This window comes from Chiloscyllium plagiosum, chromosome 11 (genome assembly GCF_004010195.1).
Source record: "Chiloscyllium plagiosum isolate BGI_BamShark_2017 chromosome 11, ASM401019v2, whole genome shotgun sequence".
In the NCBI taxonomy this organism is placed as follows: domain Eukaryota; kingdom Metazoa; phylum Chordata; class Chondrichthyes; order Orectolobiformes; family Hemiscylliidae; genus Chiloscyllium; species Chiloscyllium plagiosum.
Window position 1 is genome coordinate 65,031,316 of NC_057720.1, and position 23,761 is coordinate 65,055,076.

Here is a 23,761-nt window from a genome sequence, read left to right on the forward strand (position 1 = left end):
GGATTGTCCACTAATCTTTGGTTCAGTCAGTTCAGGAATGCAGCTTTTATCAGGGTTAAAAGCCATTTATAACAGAATTGTCAATTTGCAGCCTAGAAGCCATTTTGTTATGTTACTTTATATTACTTGCATTAAAAAGCCATTTTGTTGTTAGTAAGGGTATGTATTAAATGATTGCTCTTGACAATAACCTAAATCCAGATTTTAGATGCTCAAGGCCACTTACGACAATGCATTCAGCACAAGAGCTAATGGAACCTGGAAAATATACATGTATTTTAATGAGAAAATGGCCTTGGAATTCTGAAATATGAGCATTTAATGTTACAACAACATCCGTGGCATTTGAAATATTGTGAACATGGGAGCAAGAAGCAGCACTAATATGTTAACTAATTGTCAGAAAGAATTTAAAATTCTTTTTCGGGTGATGGGTCTGATTGGCTAGGCCAGAGTTTATTGTCCTGTTGACCCTGCTCATTTCATATATGTGTAAAAATCATATAATTAAATATTTTACTTGTACTTTTTGTTCCTGCCTCAGCACAGGGACGATAACATTTTATTATTATTTATTTAAAATTAGGTGTATTTGGTTTTATTTCCTTTGTGACATTTTGATAATTGTGTTATGATTTTCACTGTTCCCAATCTTATTTGCAGAGATATCTCATTTTTGTGTGATGCTGTATATTCCCAATGTTCTGAAGAGTCAGTACCTCCTGTGTCAGTAACCATGGACAAGAGCGCAGTCCGGGCTCAACTTGAAAAACAACCTGTTATCGTGAGTCAATTTGACATGTTTAGATATCAGATGGTTTAGTGGCAAAGTCTGTTACATTTTGTTTTCAGTCAACATTGTTTAAATATTTCAGCACAGTGTGACACTAATGCAATTTTAATTCAGTTTTGGAATTGTCAAATAAAACTTACTGATGGTAGAAACAGAAGTTATATTTGAGGCCTTTACTTGTAATAAATGTCACTACATAAACAAAGGACTGTCAGTTAAAAGAGGATATCCTCCCTTATTGAAACTTTTGAAAGACACCTTTGAAAAGGTTACTGGAATATTGACACCATACTTGAAATTAGTTTTGCGCATTTGCAGCCATTATTATGACATTATTATATTTCAGAGTTTTCTTTTTAAGCAGATTTCTTTTTCTTGTGGCAGTCAGTCTTCTGTCAATATTTTACAAGAGGTCTAACTTGATTGAGCAAAGTTCTATTCAGTAACGTTGATATATCTCTAGTATCCACCGTGTCGATCATCAAGTACACCAGTCGAAGCTCTCTTTTGAGTAGCTAAGTCAATTTCAGAGGTCCAGGAATAAGGACTATGCTAATAAACAAAATGTTTAACTCGACAATGTTTAACTCGACAAATATCTAATTTAGTGAGAGCTGGTTAAGAATCTTGAATGATATGTTAACTACTGAGGTGTTAGTGGGGGAGCATTTTGGGGCCAGCGATCATAATTCTATTCGATTTAAAATAGTGATGGAAAAGGATAGACCAGATCTAAAAGGATAGACCAGATCTAAATTGGAGAAAGACCAATTTTGATGGTATTTAATAAGAACTTTCAAAAGCTGATTGGGGGCAGATGTTCGCAGGTAAAGGGACGGCTGGAAAATGGGAAGCCTTCAGAAATGAGATAACAAGAATCCAGAGAAAGTATATTCCTGTCAGGGTGAAAGGGTAGGCTGCTAGGTATAGGGAATGCTGGATGACTAAAGAAATTGAAGGTTTGGTTAAGAAAAAGAAAGAAGCATATGTCAGGTATAGACAGGATAGATCAAGTGAATCCTTAGAAGAGTATAAGGGCAGTAGGAGTATACTTCAGAAGGAAATCAGGAGGATAAAAGGGGACGTGAGATAGCTTTGGCAAATAGGGTTAAGGAGAATCCAAAGGGTTTTTACAAATACATTAAGAACCAAAGCGTATCTAGGGAGAGAATAGGGCCCCTCAAAGAATTGCAAGGCGCCCTTTGTGTGCAGCCGCAGAAAATGGCGGAGATACTAAACGAGTATTTTGCATCAGTATTTACTGTGGAAAAGGATATGGAAGAAATAGACTGTAGGGAAATAGATAGTGACACCTTGCAAAATGTTCATATTACAGAAGAGGAAGTGCTGGACGTCTTGAAATGCATAAAGGTGGATAAATCCCCAAGACCTGATCAGGTGTACCCGAGAACCCTATGGGAATCTAGAGAAGTGATTGCTGGGCCTCTTGCTGAGACATTTGTATCATCGATAGTGACAGGTGAGGTGCTGGAAGACTGGAGGTTGGTTAACGTGATGCCGCTGTTTAGGAAGGGTGATAAAGACAAGCCAGGGAACTATAAACCAGTGAGCCTGACCTCGGTGGTGGGCAAGTTGTTGGAGGGAATCCTGAGGGACAGGATGTACATGTATTTGGAAAGGCAAGGACTGATTCAGGATAGTCCACATTGCTTTGTGCGTGGGAAATCATGTCTCACAAACTTGATTGAGTTTTTTTTGAAGAAGCAACAAAGAGGATTGATGAGGGCAGAGCAGGAGATGTGATCTATATGGACTTCAGTAAGGCGTTTGACAAGGTTCCCTATGGGAGACGGGTTAGCAAGGTTAGATCTCACGGTATACAGGGAGAATTAGCCATTTGGATACACAACTGGCTCAAAGGTAGAAGAGAGAGGATGGTGGTGGAGGGTTGTTTTTCAGACTGGAGGCCTGTGACCAGTGGAGTGCCACAAGGAGTGGTGCTGGGCCCTCTACTTTTTGTCATTTACATAAATGATTTGGATGCGAGCATAAGAGGTACAGTTAGTAAGTTTGTAGATGACACCACAATTGGAGGTGTAGTGTACAGCAAAGAAAGTTACCTCAGATTACAACAGGATCTTGACCAGATGGGCCAATGGGCTGAGAAGTGGCGGATGGCGTTTAATTCAGATAAATTGTGGGCGGCACGGTGGCACAGTGGTTAGCACTGCTGCCTCACAGCGCCAGAGACCCGGGTTCAATTCCCGACTCAGGCGACTGACTGTGTGGAGTTTGCACGTTCTCCCCGTGTCTGCGTGGGTTTCCTCCGGGTGCTCCGGTTTCCTCCCACAGTCCAAAGATGTGCAGGTTAGGTGAATTGGCCATGCTAAATTGCCCTTAGTGTTAGGTAATAAGGGGTAAATGTAGGGGTATGGGTGGGTTGCGCTTCGGCGGGTCGGTGTGGACTTGTTGGGCCGAAGGGCCTGTTTCCACACTGTAAGTAATCTAATCTAATCTAATCTAAAAAAATGTGAAGTGCTGCATTTTGGGAAAGCAAATCTTAGCAGGACTTATACACTTAATGGTAAGGACATAGGGGATGTTGCTGAACAAAGAGACCTAGGAGTGCAGGTTCATAGCTCCTTGAAAGTGGAGTCGCAGGTAGATAGGATAGTGAAGAAGGCGTTTGGTATGCTTTCTTTTATTGGTCAGAGTATTGAGCACAGGAGTTGGGAGGTCATGTTGCGGCTGTACAGGACATTGGTTAGGCCACTGTTGGAATATTGCATGCAGTTCTGGTCTCCTTCCTATCGGAAAGATATTGTGAAACTTGAAAGGGTTCAGAAAAGATTTACAAGGATGTTGCCAGGGTTGGAGGATTTGAGCTATAGGGAGAGGCTGAACAGGCTGGGGCTGTTTTCCGTGGAGCCTCTATAAGGCTGAGGGGTGACCTTATAGAGGTTTACAAAATTATAGGGGCATGGATAGGATAAATAGACAAAGTCTTTTCCCTGGGTGCGGGGTGTCAGAACTAGAGGGCGTAGGTTTAGGGTGAGAGGGGAAAGATATAAAAGAGATCTAAGGGGCAACGTCTTCACGCAGAGGGTGATGCGTGTATGGAATGAGTTGTCAGAGGAAGTGGTGGAGGCTGGTACAATTGCAACATTTAAAAGGCATTTGGATGGGTATATGATTCAAAAGGTTTTGGAGGGATATGGGCTGCATGCTGGCAGGTGGGACTAAATTGGGTTGGGATATCTGGTCGGCGTGGACAGGTTGGACCGAAGAGTCTGTTTCCATGCTGTACATTTCTATGACTCTATGGCTCTACTGATGCTTCGACAAATTAAGTTCCAGTTTAAAATGATACAGTTACAGATTTCAGTGTTTTTGTCTAATGAAGGGCTAAAATTATTCAATTCATAGAACATAGAAATATAGAAGGTAGGAGCAGGAGGAGGTCATTTGGCCTTGCAAATCTGCTCCGCTTTTTATTGGGATCATGGATTATCCAACCCAATAACCTAATCTTGCTTTCTCCCCACAACTTGTGGTCCCAGTAGCTCCAAGTGCAATATCTAGCCATCTCTTGAATACACTCAATATTTGACATCGACTACCTCCTGTGGCAATGAATTCCACAGATCCACCACTCTTTGGGTGAAGAAATGTCTCCTCATCTCCATCCTAAATGGTCCAGCCCAAGTCCTCAGACTGTGACGCCTGGTTCTGGATGCACGCACCATTGGGAATATTTTCTCTGCATCTATCCTGTCTAGTCCTATTAGAATTTGATAAGTCTCTATGAGATCCTCCCCTCACCCGGCTGAACTCCAGTGAAAACAATCCTAACTTAGTCAATTTCGATTCTACGTCAGTCTCGCAACCTCAGGATTAGCCTGGTAAACCTTTGCTGCTCTCCCTCAAGAGCATCCTTCCTCAGAAAAGGAGACCTAAACTGCACACTATATTCTAGGTGCTGTTTCACCAAGCACCTATATAACTGCAACTACACATTCCTGCTCCTGTACTTGAAACCTCTCGCAATGAAGACCAACATACCATTTGCCTTCTTTACCGCCTGCTGCACCTGCATACCTACCTTCAGCAACTGGTGTATAAGGACACCCAGGTCCTCCTGCACACTCCCTTCTTCCAATTTACAGCCATTCAGGTAATCTATCTTCTTGTTTTTGCTTCCAAAGTGAACAACCTTGAGTTTCTCCAAATTATACTGCATCTGCCATTGATTTGCCTACTCACCCAACCTGTCCAGATCATGCTGAAGCATCTGTGCATCCTTGTCACAGTTCACCCTCCCACCCAACTTGGTATCAGCTGCAAACTTTGAGATGTTACACATTGTTCCCTCAACCAAATTATTAATATATATTGTGAATAGCTGGGGTGCTAGCACCAAACCCTGTGGCACCCCACTAGTTACTGCCTACCAATTTGAAAAGGACCCATTACTGTTTGTTTCCTCTCTGCCAACGAGTTTTCTATACTTCTCAATATACTTCCCCAATCCCATGTGCTTTAACCTTGCACAATAATCTCTTATGTGGGACTTTGTCAAACACTTTCTGAAATTCCAAATATCCTACATCGACTGGCTCTCCCTTGTCAACATTACTAGTTACATCTTCATAGAATTCCAACAGATTGTCAAGCATGATTCCCCCTTCATAAATCCATACTGACTCTATCAGATGTTCACACTGCTTTCTAAATGGTCCGCTATAAAGTCCGTGATAATGGATTCGAGAACTTTCTCCACTACCAATGTTAGACTTACTGGTCTATAATTCCCCAGTTTCTCTTTACCTCCCTTTTTGAATATTGGAGTAATATTAGCTACACTCAAATTTGCAGGGACATATATATTCTGGGATGTCAATTATCTGGCCCTGGGATTTATAGCCTTCAATTCCCTCAATTTTCCCAGCATCATTTCTCTACTAATGTTGTTCTCTCTCAGTTCTTCCCTCTCACTAAATCTTGCATTCTCCAACATTTCTGGTATCCAATTTGTGTCCTCTTTTGTGAAACCAGAGCTAAAATATGTATTCAGTTACTCAGGCATTTGTTCCCTATTATACATTCCTCCATTTCTGTCTGTAGGGGACCTACACTTATCTTCACTAATCTCTTTCTCTTCATGTACCTATAGAAACTCCTAGTGACAGTCTTTATGCTCCCTGCAAGCTTACTTTTGTACTGTATTTCCCCTTCTTAATCAATCCCTTGGTTCCTTCTTTACTGAATGTTAAACAGCTCCTCTTCCTCAGACCTATTGTTTTTCTTAGAGTGGTGCTGGAAAAGCACAGCAGTTCAGGCAGCATCCGAGGAGCAGTAAAATCGACATTTAGGGCAAAATCCGTTCACCAGGAATACAGGCAGAGTTCCTGAAGGGTGGGAAGATAAATGAGAGGAGAGTGGGGGTGGGGAGAAAGTAGCATTGAGTACAATAGGTGAGTGGGGGAAGATGACTTGTTTTACCTGCCTATCTTCCTTTCCACCTATCCACTCCAGCCTCCTCCCTGACCTATCACCTTCATCCCCTCCCACATTCACCTATTGTACTCTATGCTACTTTCTCCCCACCCCCACCCTCCTCTCATTTATCTTTCCACCCTTCAGGCACTCTGCCTGTATTCCTGATGAAGGGATTTTGCTTGAAATGTCGATTTTACTGCTACTCGGATGCTGCCTGAACTGCAGTGTTTTTCCAGCACCACTCTACTCTAAACTCTGTTTTCCAGCATCTGCAGTCATTGTTTTTACCTATTGTTTTTCTTGGCCAATCTGTAAGCATCTTCCTTGGATCGGATACTATCTGTAATTTTCATTGTAATCAATGGATTGACCCTCTTGCCCATTTTGCTTTTGTGCTAAACAGGAATAAATGATTGTTGCAGTATCTCCTTGCATTCCTTGAATATTTGCCATTGCCTATCCACTGTCATCCCTTTAAGAAACTCTCCCCAACCTATCAAGGCCAACTCATGCCACACATCTTCGTTGTTTCCTTTATTGAGATTCAGCACCCTAGTCTCCAAATCAACTATCTCACTCTCCAACCTGACAAAAAATTACATCAGGTTATGGTTGCTTAACCCCAAAAGGTCTCACACAGCTAAATTGGCAATGGTTCCCTTCTCATTACACAGTACCCAATTCAAAAACAAACACCTTAGGGATTTATTCAGCCACATATTTGTTTAGCAGTTTCACTCCACATCCCTTTTGATGATTCAGAGAGGTTGGTGGAACTCGTCACAACTAAGATTGTACCTCAAAGGCAGAAAGTTGTAAGGCAAGGACAATGTTATTGGTTTGAGATATCTTTTATGTAATGTTTGTGCTCTGAGATTTTGAGCACATATTGATTAATTAATGCTGACTTTGAGAACTATTGAACTGAGATTTAATGTGCAAAATCATGTGGGTTGAGAATGGATGAGAGATTTAAACTAGGGAAATTGGCAGCACACCAGAAATCTGTTGCAACAACTTGACATTTACATTTAACTGCAATATGTTAAGCTTGGTATGAGCAATCCCCTCAGTAGAGAAGAATTTTCACTTTTAGTGTTGAATGTTAACCCTCCAGACAGCCAGGCAAGAAAGGATAGAACTGGAACCTTGTATTTATCCCTTATAACCTTGGAGGGTAGAGTGCCACGTGGATAAGGAGCCAAGTGGACACACTTGTACAGGAGTTGTTAGTTCCTATGGCAGAGAAAGTGGATCGTCTGGCAACAAGGCATGAGGGAAACATGTTTCAGGGTATGGGTTGATGTTGAGTTTCAGCTCCAGATTTTCATATCCCAGAATGGTGAAAAATGGTATCAGGTCAGGATTTAGGGAGACTGTAAGGGGTCTGGGAGGAGTGTAGTTGGGATGTCAGCTTCATAGTTATTTAAGAATTTAACTAGGTTTTTAATAGGCTAACTTTTCCTGAGTAACAATTGTCATGAAGTTGAAGGCATGTACTGTACTTTTAAGAGAGAGAAAATGCTGTTCTGAACTGAGAGATTATAAGTACCTGTGTATCTGATGAGATGGCAGTCCCAGAGTGTACTGGAAAATTTAAAATATGTAACATTTGGCTGTGAAATGGATACCTGAGTTTTAGTTGCTGTTTTGACAACAATTCGAATTTAACCAATCAGTTTAAATTGTGCCCCAGGATATTAAAACCCAAACAAGTTTGAATTTACTGTTTTATCAACATTGAACCAATAAGAGGACCTGGTGTTGAGAGGGGTATAAGAATGCGAACATTTTGAAAATTTGTCAGACAGCAACTGTCATGGAGAGAGCAACTGCTGGAGAGCTAACTGCCCATCTAACATCGTGCCCTTAAAGAAATGAGAAAAAAACCTCTTTATCAAAGGTACCTTTTCATGTAAAGCCTATTCTCAGTGAAAAGAAAGAAGACAATCCAGGGAGATCATCAGGAACACTGAAGACAAAGACTGTGTACTTTTGAGATTAACTTAATGTAATTTTAATAAGTGTGTTATTGGATCAGCAATTTTTTTATAGAATTGGGGTCAGATAGTAAATAGTTAAGAGAAAGGGGGGGCTTGGATTTGTGAATAGTTTTTGTTTAATGTTCACTCTTAGAATTAGAAAAATAAATTATTATTTTTTCTTTAAATAGTGGAATTTGGGAGTTCTCTGTCACTCACATTTTAACAGATTGCAAGGTGAGGCGACCTTTTTTAGGTGTTTGGTTTAATTGACAGAGGGGTTTGACAACCGCTTTGTAACACTACATACTTCAGCAGAACTGTCCAAGCTTTGCACTTCAAATGAATAGTTTTGGAGGTTTCCAGGCGATGAGAATTGCCCAACTGAAAATCTTCGATTTTCTGGGCTATTGCTTTGTAGTCTGCTACAATGGGGATTTCATAATATCCCTATGCGGAATTCTCATCTATGTTTCAGAAATGTTTATGTGACCTCAGAAAATCTGGTCAATGTATAGTTAAAAGTTTGTGAGAAGATTTGTAGCTCAGGTGCTCGTTGTTGTGGTTCCATTCGCCGAGCTGGAAATTTGTGTTGCAGACGTTTCGTCCCCTGTCTAGGTGACATCCTCAGTGCTTGGGAGCCTCCTGTGAAGCGCTTCTGTGGCGTTTCCTCCGGCATTTATAGTGGTTTGAATCTGCCGCTTCCGGTTGTCAGTTCCAGCTGTCTGCTGCAGTATATTGGGTCCAGGTCAATGTGCTTATTGATTGAATCTGTGGATGAACGCAAGGACTGCACAAAACACTACATAGGAAAAACAGGAAAACAGCTAATGATCCGCATCCATGAACACCAACTAGCCACGAAACAACACAACCAGCTATCCTTAGTAGCCACACACGCAGATGACAAGCAACATGAATTCGACTGGGACAACACTACTATTATAGGACAAGCCATATAGAGAACAGCCAGGGAATTCCTAGAGGCATGGCACTCATCCACAGATTCAATCAATAAGCACATCGACCTGGACCCAATATACCGACCACTGCATCGGACAGCTGAAACTGACAACCGGAAGCGGTAGATTCAAACCACTATAAATGCCGGAGGAAAGATCACAGAAGTGCTTCACAAGAGGCTCCCAAGCACTGAGAATGTCACCTAGACAGGGGACGAAACGTCTGCAACACAAATTCCCAGCTCGGCGAACAGAACCACAACAATGTATAGTTAACATTAATTACTCAATTACAGCAATGTTATCATAAATTTTACAATTTGATATGTGTCCATGTGTCTTCTGGGCCTCTTCAAAGTCAGTAATGAAAGCAAGGGCAGTGACAAGGGGATACATGGCATGATGGGATATATGTGAGTAAATACTTTCTTATCCACTTATGTGAAAGATGTTCACAGTATTTGTGCTGAAAGATTCCTTTCCAATCTTTGGAGATTGCTTTGACATGCTTGAAAATTACTTGACAATCTTGGAAGTTCGCTCTATAAGATTAACTTGGATCCCCTTGAAATGTTTTACTTTACACTTCCAATACAGAGCAAAATAATCAGTAACAGCATAACCAGGAGGTGAAACAAGATCAGGAGCAGCCTGTTTACATGAATCCTGTCACCACTTTCTGTCTTTGCTCACCTTGCTCCTGCCTTATGTTAGATACCAGGTGAAAAGCTAACCATCAGCCGTAATGGTCACAGTGAAATGTAAACATTTGAATGAGTACATAATTTGCATGGGTTCTGTGAGAATATGTTCTCAGACATACATCTCCTCCGTGCGTCATTCATTGATTTTTGCAGATTTTTGAAGAGCCTATGGGATATTAAAGACATGAATTAGAATTGCTGAGGTCAAGTTATTTCAAGTGTCTTGCATGCGCATGACCATATATCATAAGAAATTGGATCACAAGTGACCAGATAGTCCCTTGAATCTGCTTCACGATTCAACAACATCATGGGTGATATGATCATGGTCTCAACTCGGCTTTCTGTCCTGTCCACAGAAGTCTTGGTTTTTCCATAGTTCAAAGATTATTTTCTCAGTGTTGAATAGGCAATGACTTGGTCTGCACAACTTTCTGTAATTAAGAAATCCAAAGGGTCATGACCCTATGAAAGAAGAAAATCCTGGTATCAATTTTGTAATTGGGCCACTCCTTATTCTGTACCTATATCCTCTAGTTTTGGATTCTCCCAAAAAGGAGAACATGTTCTCAGCATCTAACCTGTAAGATCCCTTAGTATGTTAAAAGTTGCAATAAGATGTCACTTCTTTTTGTTCTAGACTGTCTCCTCTCACAAGGAGGAAAAGAAGAGACACATGAGTGTTGATAATGACATTCATTGAGTGTTTGGATAGACAGCACTTGTTGAGGGTGATTAGGAATGAGAGACATGACATTCCATCAAGATATTGGTATCGGTGGTGAATGGATAGATGGGGATATGAGAAAAAGCACAAATGGGAAAGAATCGATCTTGATGTGAGGAGAAGCATGCTAGAGTGCACATAAGAAGGCAAAGTAAGATTATTTGGGTGATTCATCAGGATATAGATGAATGTACTCAACCTGTTCGATTACGCCTAGGTAATAAACTACTTTTAGCTTTGAATTCATGGGTGTGGCACCCTATTCCTGACTTCCTCCTGCTATTTGCCACCATTATCTTTTTGTTTCACTGGCAGGACTGTTCTTCTGTCATTAAAGAATAGTATTTCTCTGTGAGGCCCTTATAACCTCGAGTATCGCAATCAGACAGGTGTCACTAATATGAGGAGAAATATTTGAATTTATGCAATCTATTCTGTCAGCTGATTCTGTTATGCTCCAAACCTCAAAATGTAACCAATTTCTAGTTTAGAGTGTCCCTGTAATTGCTGGGAGTTGAGATTGACTCATAGATTATTCAGGCTAATTGCTCAAGACTTGGAAAAGTGATGGTAATGTCATTGGTGGGCTGCACGTTTTTTTGGGTTTCTGAGGTGGCACCAAACACCCCTGCTCCCAGTGCTTCAGGAAATTAAAATTTTGGCAAATATTTCTCTCAACAGAAGCAATTTGAAGTGCCTGAGAGCCTGATACCAGACGAGTACCACATTGTAAAGAATAAAGGAGTCCTAGGATTAGAATACTATGAGGAGTGAGTAACTCTAATACAGTAGATATTTGTCTTGAAGTGTTGCTTTAGTTTAGAGGTGAATATCTTTTTTTCATGTTTTACCTACATTGGTATCTACTCACCATTTGCATTTCATGGTACATCACATTGAAGTTACAATTCGTTCTGTTATTATGGTAATATAAGCTAAAAAGATAACATTAGAAAGCTGGAATATGCTTTTAATACAAGCTATAATATTGCTCCTGCCTTACTTTTGAGTATATCTTCCTTCAAGCCGTTTAAGCTCATTTGTACACATTAAGCTATGTGTAATACCGTGTTACCTTAAAAGAATCTGCTAATGTATGTAATGATCTGTACCTGTTCTTTCTTCTAGTAAATATACAACCCTACTTCAGGACCATGAAAAGAAACTAAGGGTATTTCCATCTATGTGAGTAGTTGCATACACTGACTATTTAGTGGAGGAGTTTTATACAGCCTGCAAGAGCAGAAAATATGTCATGTGGGTTATCGATTGAGATAGGATGTAAAATTTTTATTACCTAATTATTGGCTGAGTTGCATCGATGCAGTCAGCGGCCTGGTTGCGGGGTCTCAGGCCTCTCAGTTTGTTGTGGCAGTTTTTTTTCCTGTAATATATTTGCATTCAATGAATTCTAATGAGCATAACACTCTATTCAATTATGTCCTACCTTCAAGATAAAGTCTGGGAATCTCATGACACCCAATTTATATATGTTAAAAATTGAGTGGTTTTGTGCAGTTGTGATTGAGCCCTGAAGTTTTCTTGCTAAACTCTATGGTATGAGGGTGCAGAAAGGGCGAAAAGTAGTTTGAATCGAGGCAGCGTACTGGGAAGAGTCTGTTAAAGTGGAGGGGCACTTGAGATTGGGCTCTGAAAGTTTGATGTGTGAAGTCATTGTCACTTTCTTCATGCTTGCGCACACACGCAAGCGCACACGTACACACATACATGCCCTTCCAGTGGTTCAAATGCTTCTGCTTATATTGTTAACATCCACAAGCTGTTCAGTTACACAGCAACCAATTAGAGAGTTGTCATCAGACCGATGACCTTTTGCATCCATAGCTGGGCTACACAGACCAATCAACTACCAATCACAGACCAAATCTCACTTTAAATATTTTATTATATAAACATTGTCTCCAGTTCTATGTTTCACCAACTGACGTTTTAGTATTCAACCAGGGGGCTTAATCGTTCGTTTTGGAGAACTACATTCAAGTATCCAGAAATAGCAATCTATCAAATATTCCATTTATCATTGTTCTTGTAAGATGGATACACTTTTGGTTATATTTATTTTTATGTTGGGATTTATTGTCAATGTCAAAGTAGAGTAATTATACAATATGTAACTGATTGGCCTCATAATGAGCCATTGACCAAATTCTTACATTCTGGTAGTTGGTGATAAGTTGTTTCTTAGATATTTGTGAGCTTTCTCCCTGTAGTGATCCTGTGGAATACATGGAGTAAGTATTGGAAAATTACCAACCACCAAGTCCTGGCTGAGAAATCATGATCAAAGAATAAAGTATGATTGAATGATGTGATAATAATTGTTCTCAGGGTTTCTATCATGGTCAGAAGCCTTTCAGCTTCCATACTTGCGAAGCAATATTCTAGAATTCACTCAATTGTTTTGATTTCCTTGTCCCTCAGAGGATGTTTGGACAAAGTCACCATGGTTTTATGAAAGGGATATTTCTTTCTTTTATTTCTTTTTTTTTGCATATGTAACTATTCAGATTTAAAGGGGAATCAGTAGATGTGGTTTACTTGGATTTACAAAAGACAATTGTTTAACTCGCAAAATGAGGACTTATGAAGCTGGGTGTAATATATTAGCATTGATAGAAGAATTGATCACTGGGCAGGAAGGAAAAAAGCAATAAACAAAGCACTTTCAGATTGACTGTAATTAGAGTAAGGTCCATATCTTTCTATTTTTGTGTTTTTAAAAACTGGAGACAGAAATGAGAAATGGTTTATAGCTGTTTATCTGTAGTTATAGTCTAATTACTAATAAATAAATAATAACTAATAAATACTAATAAATAATAATTCTTGATTAGCAGTTAGACTTGATCTGTGCTTTTGAGCAGCCTTGTTTTGAAAGTCAGGTAAAATTGGGTACAGTGCTTACTATTAAAAAAAGTCTTTAACATTTGGAATGACTCCAGGAACAGCAGGGCTTGATTTACAGTGTACTACCCCAAGTGAGTCGTAACTCTAATGGAATATCACAAGATGAGTGCTCTTTCTTGGCAATCTAGAACCTAAGAATATTTTGAGTTTACTGAATAATCAAAGCTCAGTGGAAATGGGAGCTGTGAAGAGGACTCAAGAGGTCCCTAAGATCAAGTGAGTGGGTAATACAATGGCAAATGGAGTTTAGTGTGGGAAAGTATGAAATGATTGACTTTGATTGTAAGAGCAGGAAAACAGAATATTTGCGAATAGAAATGAAACTTGTGAACATTGCTGCTCAGAGAGATTTGTGTGTACTCATACAAAGAACCCTGAAAGTTAATATGAACATACAGTAAACAATCTGGAATGCAAATGACATTGGCCTTTTTTGCAACGGGACTGGATGCACAGTAACTAACTCAAGGTCAGTCTGATCGAATTGTGCAGGGCTTTAATGAGATCTATAATATTCAAATACTAAATATATCTAAGGCTGAGATGTACAGATTTTCAGTCTCCCCAGGAATCCAGGTTTTACTATCCAGATAGTAAAATGGATTTGAAGCTGATGATCTTCTTGGATTGTGGAATTGTCCTGAAGGGCAATATGGTCTTCTCTTATCCCTATTTGTTATGTTCTTGTTTTACTGTTATTTATCGATCAACTTATCCCAAAATGCAGAGGAATGCTTACTATGCTTAGAAGCAAAGTTGGAAATTTTCAATGGTGGCTATGAATGGCAATGGAGACCTTTTCATTCACTGACACTGACCCAAATTAATAAAAAAGGTCACCACCACTCAAAGCAAAACTGCTGACCCGATATAATTATGTCATTTGGATTTTGTATCTGTCTTGTCAGGAAACCAAGTGGTAGGGTTGAGGCCATTCAGCTCTCTCAAGTGATGGATTCAATGCTGGAAAAAGTTGGATTTAATGAAGATAATGAACAGCAAAATAAAGGAGAAACACAGGTACTAATTTAAAAGCTAGTCTATCATTGTGACTCATGCGATAATAACATTCTGGAGAAATGTAATCACCTTTTCATAATATTGAATATTAGTAAAACTTTTGAAACTATTAATGGCAGAATTAATTCTTACTTCCCTCTCTCTTGCTAAGTTATTCATATCCATTTCACTAGTTTGTTCTCCCATTAGTTTCCACCTCCATAATATTTATTGTTCATTAATATCCATCAGTTTGTAACATTTTTAGATTTTTATTAATCTCTTACTCTCGATTAGTTCAGCTCTTGGATCTCTCTGATGGGTGGTACCCAACTTCTCATACACTTGATGGTGTCTCTCCCTGTCTTGGGATCTAATTAAGCTTTCAATCGCTTGCCCCGGGAATGACAATAAATCTGTCTTGTAGAATCATAGAAAGGTTACTGTGCGGGAGGAGGAGCAATTTGGCCTGTTGTGTCTGTGTTGAATTTCTGCAAGATCAGTTTACCTAGTGTCATTCTCCCTCCTTTTCCTGCATTTTTTTTTCCTTTTCAGCTAACGATCCAATTCCCTTTTGAGTGCAATGATTGAATCTGTCACACCACATTTCAGGCAGGACAGTGCAGAACCTCGCCACTTGCTGTGTAATTCTTTCTAGCACTGAATTATCTAACGTCATCATAAAATTTCAGCTCAATTTTCAAAAGTTATAGAACATTTCATTAGAACTCATTTTAAGTTTAAAAACTGTTGAATGTATTTATTTTCAAAATATGAACAAGCACATAAGAACCAATCATATAATGCCTTTTCATAGTAATGCAGACAGTACATGAACATCAGCTAGCTGTTTCTTTGAATGATTACTGCAAATTGCCAGCACAAAATTTGTTGTCCGCTGGCTGCACATAACAGAGGGCTCGAAATCGTAGCTTGTTAACAAAAGTATTACTTAAAGCTGGTTTGCACCTCTTAAAGAGGAGTTACTTTGTGGTTTAAAGAGATCAGATGTTTGCGCAGGAAATGAATCTGACCTGGAAAAATATTAAAGACTGGCACAATGTGCATTAGACACTGCACTTGAGGCCTTGGTGGAGGAAATGGAAATTAGGAGAGATTTTCAAATACATAGGGGCTAGGAGATCCACCGGACATGTTAAAAGGCAGTCGAAATAGATGGCCATAAAGGTCATGTCAGAATTCAAGCCTCAAGAATCCTGTGCATTGTCTGAAGAAGTTCACTGGTCTCAGGTGGTTAAGGTCATTGAATGCATCTTCAAATTCCATATCCTGCCACATGCACCATAGACTCAGTCGTTTTTCAGTTCAATACCTCTATCACCCATCTACTACCATTCGATATCTATCAAGAGTTAGATTGCATACTTTACCTCACCCTCACATACTGAATGCTGCTGTAAATATCCCCACAGCTTACAGGTTGCAGACAGTGTTAGCATTTCAACCTTGACAACCACATAGATGAAACAGATTGTATGATGCTCACAAACACTTTTCACTTGCACTCACAGAAGCAGATGATGCAAAACTGAAGGCAGAAGAAGCTGACTGTAGTGTGTACAGGCTACCTGCATATCCTACTGCAGATAACATTCAGGCCATTGCTCAACTGTAACAAACATGAGCTGAATTATGAAAGACAATGGTTGAGTCAATACCGGTCCTCCTGCTAAAATTGCATTTGTTCCTTACCTATATTTTCTCTTCTTAGTGAGTTTTGAGATGATTTGTAGCTCAGGTTGAGGTTCTGGATGTAAGTTTGCTCGCTAAGCTGGAAGGTTTGTTTTCAGATGTTTCATCACCATACTAGTTAATACCATTAGTGAGCCTCCGGTGAAGCACTGGTGGTAGGGCCCACTTTCTATTTATGTGTTTAGGTTTTCTTGGGTTGGTGACATCATTCCATGTGGTGATGTCATTTCCTGTAGTGATGTCATTTCCTATGTTTCTCAGGGGGTGGTAAATGGGATCCAAGTCAATGTGTTTGTTGACCACCACAGGAAATGACATCACTAACCCATGGAAACCTAAACTTGTAAATAAAAAGCGGGCCATACCACCAGTGCTTCACCGGAGACTCACTGATAATGTTACATAGTATCATGACAAAACGTCTGAAAACAAACCTTCCAGCTCAGAGACCAAACTTACATCCATTTTCTCTTCTGATTCTCAAATTGCAGAGAGCCTACTAATCCTCTTCTTTCTTCTCCCTTTTCCTAGCAACACAATCTTACCCTTGTTCCACTATCTTTTCAGAGTAATTCAATCTGGCCAAGTAGTGGAGGACCAGGAAGAAGATGGGGAGGATAAAGACAAACCATCACTCAATTTCATTCTTACAACTTCCAACTCAGATACTGACAAGGCCTATATCTTGGAGAATAGATTAGAGATAGGATGTGAAAGTGTTGAGATATTAGGCGTGAGTGGACTGCAACCAAGACGGGGGCAAGAATAACAGGAATGTTAGATGTTGATAGGACAACGTCACACAAGAGGTTCACTGCAGAAAATCCTAATGAATAATTAAATCAGGGTACCCCAAGTCAAACTGCTAATGAATAATCACAACCAAATGTTTTCTTCATTTGGATGGCGCCAGAAAGCCAGTTTTCGATGTCAATTACATGCAGGTGGCTTTTTGAGCATGACAATGGGGCCAATTGGAGATTGTGCAGCTGTGAACCATGATGCAGCATTGATGAGTAAGCAGAATAAGCAGTTGCAACATAATCACTAGGTATAACACATACAAGGCCAGTTTGCTGCCTGGGAAACTCAAGAATGCTGCCATTATGACAATGGATTACACTGTTGGGTTGCTGTAACAAGCCCATTTGTAATCCGTCCTCTGACAGAGCCAGGAATGCTGAGACACAACCCCAGGTGTGTGTACTGGCTCCATGAATGCAAGCTGTCTTCTCTCAGGAACGCAATCACATTATTAATTCTCCAACACGCTCCAACATGTCTCAGCATGTGATATACTCCATCACATTGTGTCTGCCATACAGTTGTGAGTAAGCATTGTGTTGAGTCTGAATTTCTTTGAATCCCTTCCACTGCTCACGATGAATCAACATGAGACAATGGTATAGTACTTAATTGAAAAAAAAACAAAAAAATTAATATTCAATGCCCTGTTCTAGACTAACCTAGTTTTAAACTTTCTATATTTCTTTTCCTAGATATTAGTGTTCAGACTTTAGTAAGATTTTGGAGAAGATTTGTAGCTCAGGTTGTGGATCAGGTTGTATGTATCCTCACTGATCTGGTAGGTTTGTTCTCAGATATTTCATCACCATGCTAGGTAATATCATCTGGTGAGGCCTTGGCGTTCTGTCCCACTTGATGTTTGTCTGCCTAGGTTTGTTGTGGTTGGTGATAACGTTTCTGGTTCTGTTTCTGAAAGGATGGTAAATGGGGTCCAAATCTATATGTTAATGGAGTTCCAGTTTGAATGCTAGGCTTCTAGGAATTCCCATGTGTGTCTTTTTTAGCCTGTCTTAAGATGAATGTATTATCCCAGTCAAACCTTTTACTATTATTTCCAATACTATAAAGAACATTGGTATTTAATTTTTGAAAGGACTGCAATGTAGTAACATTTGCTTTAGCTGCCCAAGAGTCTCACTTCCAACCTTAGCTACACTGCTGACACTTAGATTTTATTCTTGTGCTTTAGCTTTCTAGAATGCATCCAGGAATGTTTCTGTTGCATAATTCTGTCATCTGCTCTAGCTGGGTATAAGTAGAGATTTGGCAGCAGGCGACAAATTAGCAGCTCAGCTTTCCTTTCCTATTGGGTTTTCATGTATGTCAAAAGTTATTTTTGATTCACTTAGTTTTCTCTCCAATCTTCACATTAGGGGCCTTCTACTACGTTACTGAAAATGAAAACATTTATATTTTGTTGCTTTTCATAGATCTTTGTGGTTCTGACTGGATTTGTGGCAGCTTTGTGGCTTGTATCGTTTACTAACAACAGATTTGCATATTCACTATCTAATTCAATTTCCAAATTACTTTGTTGTTGTATCCATTTGCACAGATGCATCATTTGCTAGACCTAGTGAAAAAGGAACAAGACATTTATAACATTGTATTCCATGAGCTTATTCGTCAAATCAGTGTGGATTGTGCAGAGCGAGGAGAACTTCTTGCCAAAATCAGGTCTGTCTTTGCTGTAGGAGTTTGATGATCAGAATGTATGTTACTTATTATCATTTGATTGTATGTTACTTACTAACATTTCCTTGATTTTACAGCCGAGCTACTGCTCAGCATGTAGTAAATTATGTATGTTAATGGTGCTTTGGTCATGTTATTTGTGAGTTGTAAGAAACAAGCAAAAATATGCACTTGAACTTAATTTTGTTTTTGTAACGGTGCTATGTTAGTAATAATACATAATCAAAATCCAGCGAGTTTGCAGTTGTAATCACGGAACCAACATTTCCTCTCTACATTCGACTTGCTATTTTCTTTCAAGTAGTAGTAAAACATGTGACACAGTGGAAGTTATAATTTATGACTGATGTGCATTTCTCTCCATTATGGAAGGATAGACAACACTGGATGTAATTTCATATTAATAAACAATTACTTAAACAAAGATGAAGAAGTGAATACTTAGAACAAATGTGTATGCCTAAAACAAATCCTTCTATTTATCTTCTTGAAATCAAAGCAATTAAATGTCTCAAGCCAATTAAAGTCAATGTGATTGCGGGAGCAGTGGAAGAACGGATAAGAAATTGAAGTAAGAGACAGAAAGCAGACAACAGTGGTGTATAGTTGTTTATAAACTAGAGGAAAGAATACAGTGGTATTCACCATGTGTTTGTGGTAGGACCGTTCTGACCCTGGCTCTTTTTGATAAATGCTAATAACTTGGACTTGGGTAGGTCAGCTATGCTTCCGTTTATGTTGTCTAAAATTCAGAGGTTCAAGCACAATGCAGAAACTTGAGTATAAACTTTATAGTACTGAAGGAGTTCTGTACTGTCAGGGACCTGACAGTTGAAATGTTAAACCAAGGTCCTGTCTGCTGTCTTAGATAGAAGATTCCATGACACTATTGTGGATGTGTATGTGATGTCTTGCTTTGGCCAATATTTATCTTGCACTAAACTTCACTGAAAATAGGTTATGTTGGAAAACCAATGATATATTAACTCCAATTTTCTCTACATGAATGCTGCGAAGATATTGAGTATTTACTGTTTTTGTTTGTGCTAAAATCAAGATAATGGATCCTTTTTATTTATTGGATTATTACATGGAGTATGGTCATCACTGATTTGACCAGCATTAATTATCCATCCCTTATAGCCCTGGAGAAGGTGGTGGTGCATCACCTTTTTTAACTGCTGCAGTAGTCCTTAGTGGTATAGGTGCATCCACAGAGCTGTTAGCAGGGGAGTTCCAGAATATTGACTCAGCAACAGTGAAGGAATAATGATATAGTTCCAAGTCAGGATGGCAGTGGAGGGGAATTTACAGATGATGGTGTTCTCATGTCCTTGTCATTCTGAGTGGTAGAGGTCAAAGGTTTGAAAGGTGATGTTGAAGGAGCGTGGGTGAGTAATTGCAGTGCATCTTGTAGATGGTACACACTGCTGTCACTGTGTACAGTGGTGGAGGGAGACAACTTTTAGGGTGGTGGATGAGTGCCACTAAAGTGGGCTGTATATCATGGAAGGTTTTCCTGAATGTGGTTGGAGCTTCCCTCATTCAGGCAAGTGAAGAGTATTCCATCACACTCCTGACTTGTATTTTATATGATGGACAGGATTTGGGGGGTCAGGAGCTCAGTTAGATTAGATTCCCTACAGTGTGGAAACAGGCCCTTCGTCCCAACAAGACCCTCCAAAGAGTAACCCACCCAGACCCATTTCCCTCTGACTAATGCACCTAACACTACGGGCAATTTAGCATGGCCAATTCACCTGACCTGCACATCTTTGGACTGTGGGAGGAAACCGGAGCATCTGGAGGAAACTGACATAGAAACAGGGAGAGGTGTGCGAGGCTGGAATTGAACCTAGGACCCTGGTGGTGTGAGGCAGCAGTGCTAACCACAATGCCGCCACAAAGTTACAAAGCCACACAGTTCCTAGCCTCTGACCTGCTGTTGTAGCCAGAGTATTTATGTGGGTGGTCAGTTAATTCTCTGGTCAGTGATAACTCCCAGGATTTTTATAGAGCATTTAACAGTAGTCATGAATATTAAGGGGAGATGGTTAGGTTCTGTCTTATGGGCTCTATGACACTTATGTGATCCAAATCCTTAATGTATTTGTAAAAACCCTTTGGATTCTCCTTAACTCTATTTGCCAAAGCTATCTCATGTACCTTTTTGTCTTCCTGATTTCCCTCTTAAGTATACTCCTGCTGCCCTTATACTCTTCTGAGGATTCACTCGATCTATCCTGTCTATACTTGAAATATGCTTCCTTCTTTTTCTTAATCAGACCCTCAATTTCTTTAGTCATCCAGCATTCCCTATACCTACCAGCCTTTCCTTTCACCCTAACAGGAACATACTGTTTCTGGACTCTCGTTATCTCATTTCTGAAGACTTCCCATTTTCCAGCCGTCCCTTTACCTGCGAACAACTGCCTCCAATCAGCTTAAGAAAGTTCTTGCCCAATACCTTCAAAATTTGTCTTTCTCCAATTTAGAACTTCAACTTTTAGATCTGGTCTATCCTTTTCCATCACTATTTTAAATCTAATAGAATTATGGTCACTGCCCCCAAAGTGCTCCCCCACTGACACCTCAGTCACCTGCCCTGCCTTATTTCCCAAGAGTAGGTCAAGTTTTGCACCTTCTCTAATAGGTACATCCACATACTGAATCAGAAAATTTTCTTGTACACGCTTAGTAGGCAGCACGGTGGCTCAGTTGTTAGCACTGCTGCCTCACAGCACCGAGGACCCGGGTTCAAATCCAGCCTTGGGCGACTGTTTGTGTGGAGTTTGCACATTTTCCCTGTGCCTGCGTGGGAATCCTCCAGGTATTCAGGTTTCTTCCCACAGTCCAAAGATGTGCAGACCAGATGAATTGGCCATGCTAAATTGCCCTTCATGTTAGGCGCATTAGTCAGAGGGAAATGGGACTGGATGGGTGACTCTTCGGAGGGTCAGTATGGACTTGTTGGGCTGAAGGGCCTGTTTACATACTGTAGGGAATCTAATAATCTTAACAAATTCTGCTGCATTTAAACCTTTAACACAATAGCAGTCCCAGTCTATGTTTGGAAAGTTAAAATCCCCTACCATAACAACCCAGGTATTCTTACAGATAACTGAGATCTCCTTACAAACTTGTTTCTCAATTTCCCTCTGATTATTCGGGATCTATAATACAATACCAATAAGGTGTCCATCCCTTTCTTATTTCGCAGTTCCACCCAAATAACTTCCCTGGATGTATTTCTGGGAATATCCTCCCTCAGCACAGCTGTAATGCTATCCCTTATCAAAAATGCCACTCCCCCTCCTCTCTTGCCTCCCTTTCTATCCTTCCTGTAGCATTTGTATTCTGGAACATTAAGCTGCTAGTCCTGTCCATCCCTGAGCCATGTTTCTGTAATTGCTATGATATCCCAGTCCTATGTTCCTAACCATGCCCTGAGTTCATCTGCCTTCCGTTAGGCCCCTTGCATTGAAATAAGTGCAGTTTAATTTATTAGTCCTACCTTGTTCTCTGCTTTATCCCTACCTGCCCTGACTGTTTGACTCATATCTGTTCTCAACTGTACCAATTTCAGATTGATCTCTGTCTTCATTATCTCCCTGGGTCCCCCCCCCCCCCCCCCCAACCTTACTAATTTAAATCCTCCAGAGCAGGTCCAGCAAATCTCTCTGCCAGTATATTAGTCCCCTTCCAATTTAGGTGCAATCCGTCCTTCTTGTACTGATCACTTCTATCCCAGAAGAGGTTCCAATGATTCAAAAATCCTTCTCCCATTCACCAGCTCCTCAGCCATGCTCTATCCTCTCATATCCTCTCATATATTCTATCCTCCTATTCCTGCCCTCACTAGCTCGTAGAACCGCGAGCAATCCAGATATTACTACTCTCTGTAATCTCCCTTGAGAATCTCAAACTTTTCCCTTCCTGTGTCGTTGGTTCCATTGTGTACAATGACCTCCTGCTGGCACCTCTTCCCCTTGAGAGCATTCTGCACTCTCTCTGAGAATCCTTGATCCTGACACCAAGGAAGCAACACACCATTCTGATTTTTCACTGCTGGCCACAGAAACGTCTGTACTTCGGACTAGAGAGTCCCCTAACACAATTAAACTCTCGGAACCTGACGTACCCCTCATTGTATTAGAACCAGTCTCGATACCAGAAACTTGGCTGTTTGTGCTACCTTCCCCTGAGAATCCATCACCCCCAAAATTTTCCAAAACAGCATACTTGTTTGAAATGGGGATAGCCACATGAGAGCCTTGAACTACCACTTCTCTTACCTTTCCTGGAGTTACCCCATCTATGTGACTGTATCTGCAACTTTTCTCACTTCCTATAACTGCCATCCATCACAGCCCCTTGCTCTTGTAAGTTCCTCATTGCCTCTGTCTCTCTAACTGATCTATCCGATCTGATAGGATTCACAACCAACGGCATTTATTGCAGATGTAATCCTCAGTAATCCGTAAACTCTCCCACATCCGACAAGAAGAGCATATCGTTCTACTGAAGGCCATTTTTGCTCCATCACAATCTACAGACCCAGAAAATAATACTGTCTTATTCCACTACAAAAACTGATCCAGGTTAAATTAATACTTATGGCTTATATTTGAAGTTTAATCAAGAGATATCTCAATAAAACATATAATCAAGAAAGAACCCATTCTGCTCATTACTGCAGACTTATTGTAAGGCCACGCTTAAATATTCACTTCTGTTTCTGTGCTGTGACCTCTCCCAAACAGGTTCCTCCAAGATCAGTTGAGAATTTCACTGTTTGTTAATTTTCCCAGACGCACTTCGATGTCCAGTGATACATGAATTCAAAAAGCAAAGGCAGTAACTGTGTAGGTTTACTGCTCTGTCAGTTAGCAATGTGGGTTTCTTTCTCTCTCTCTCTCTCTCTCTCTCTCCTGCTCTGACCTCACCACGTGCTTCCTTTGTCTGTTCCTTTCCCTTTTAAAACTGCTATG

The 23,761-nt window shown here is 40.1% G+C and overlaps 1 protein-coding gene across 3 annotated transcripts in view; it reads left to right on the forward strand.

Moving 5' to 3' along the window:
• The window catches only part of axdnd1 (axonemal dynein light chain domain containing 1), a 166,354-nt gene that overhangs the window by 42,773 nt on the left and 99,820 nt on the right, over positions 1-23,761 (forward strand). For all 3 annotated transcript variants that reach the window (XM_043699576.1, XM_043699573.1, XM_043699575.1), the window contains exons 6-10: positions 664-784; positions 11,310-11,398; positions 11,757-11,813; positions 14,465-14,576; positions 18,631-18,752. In XM_043699576.1, the coding sequence (XP_043555511.1) occupies positions 664-784; positions 11,310-11,398; positions 11,757-11,813; positions 14,465-14,576; positions 18,631-18,752 (501 nt within the window). The remainder of the gene's footprint in view (positions 1-663; positions 785-11,309; positions 11,399-11,756; positions 11,814-14,464; positions 14,577-18,630; positions 18,753-23,761) is intronic.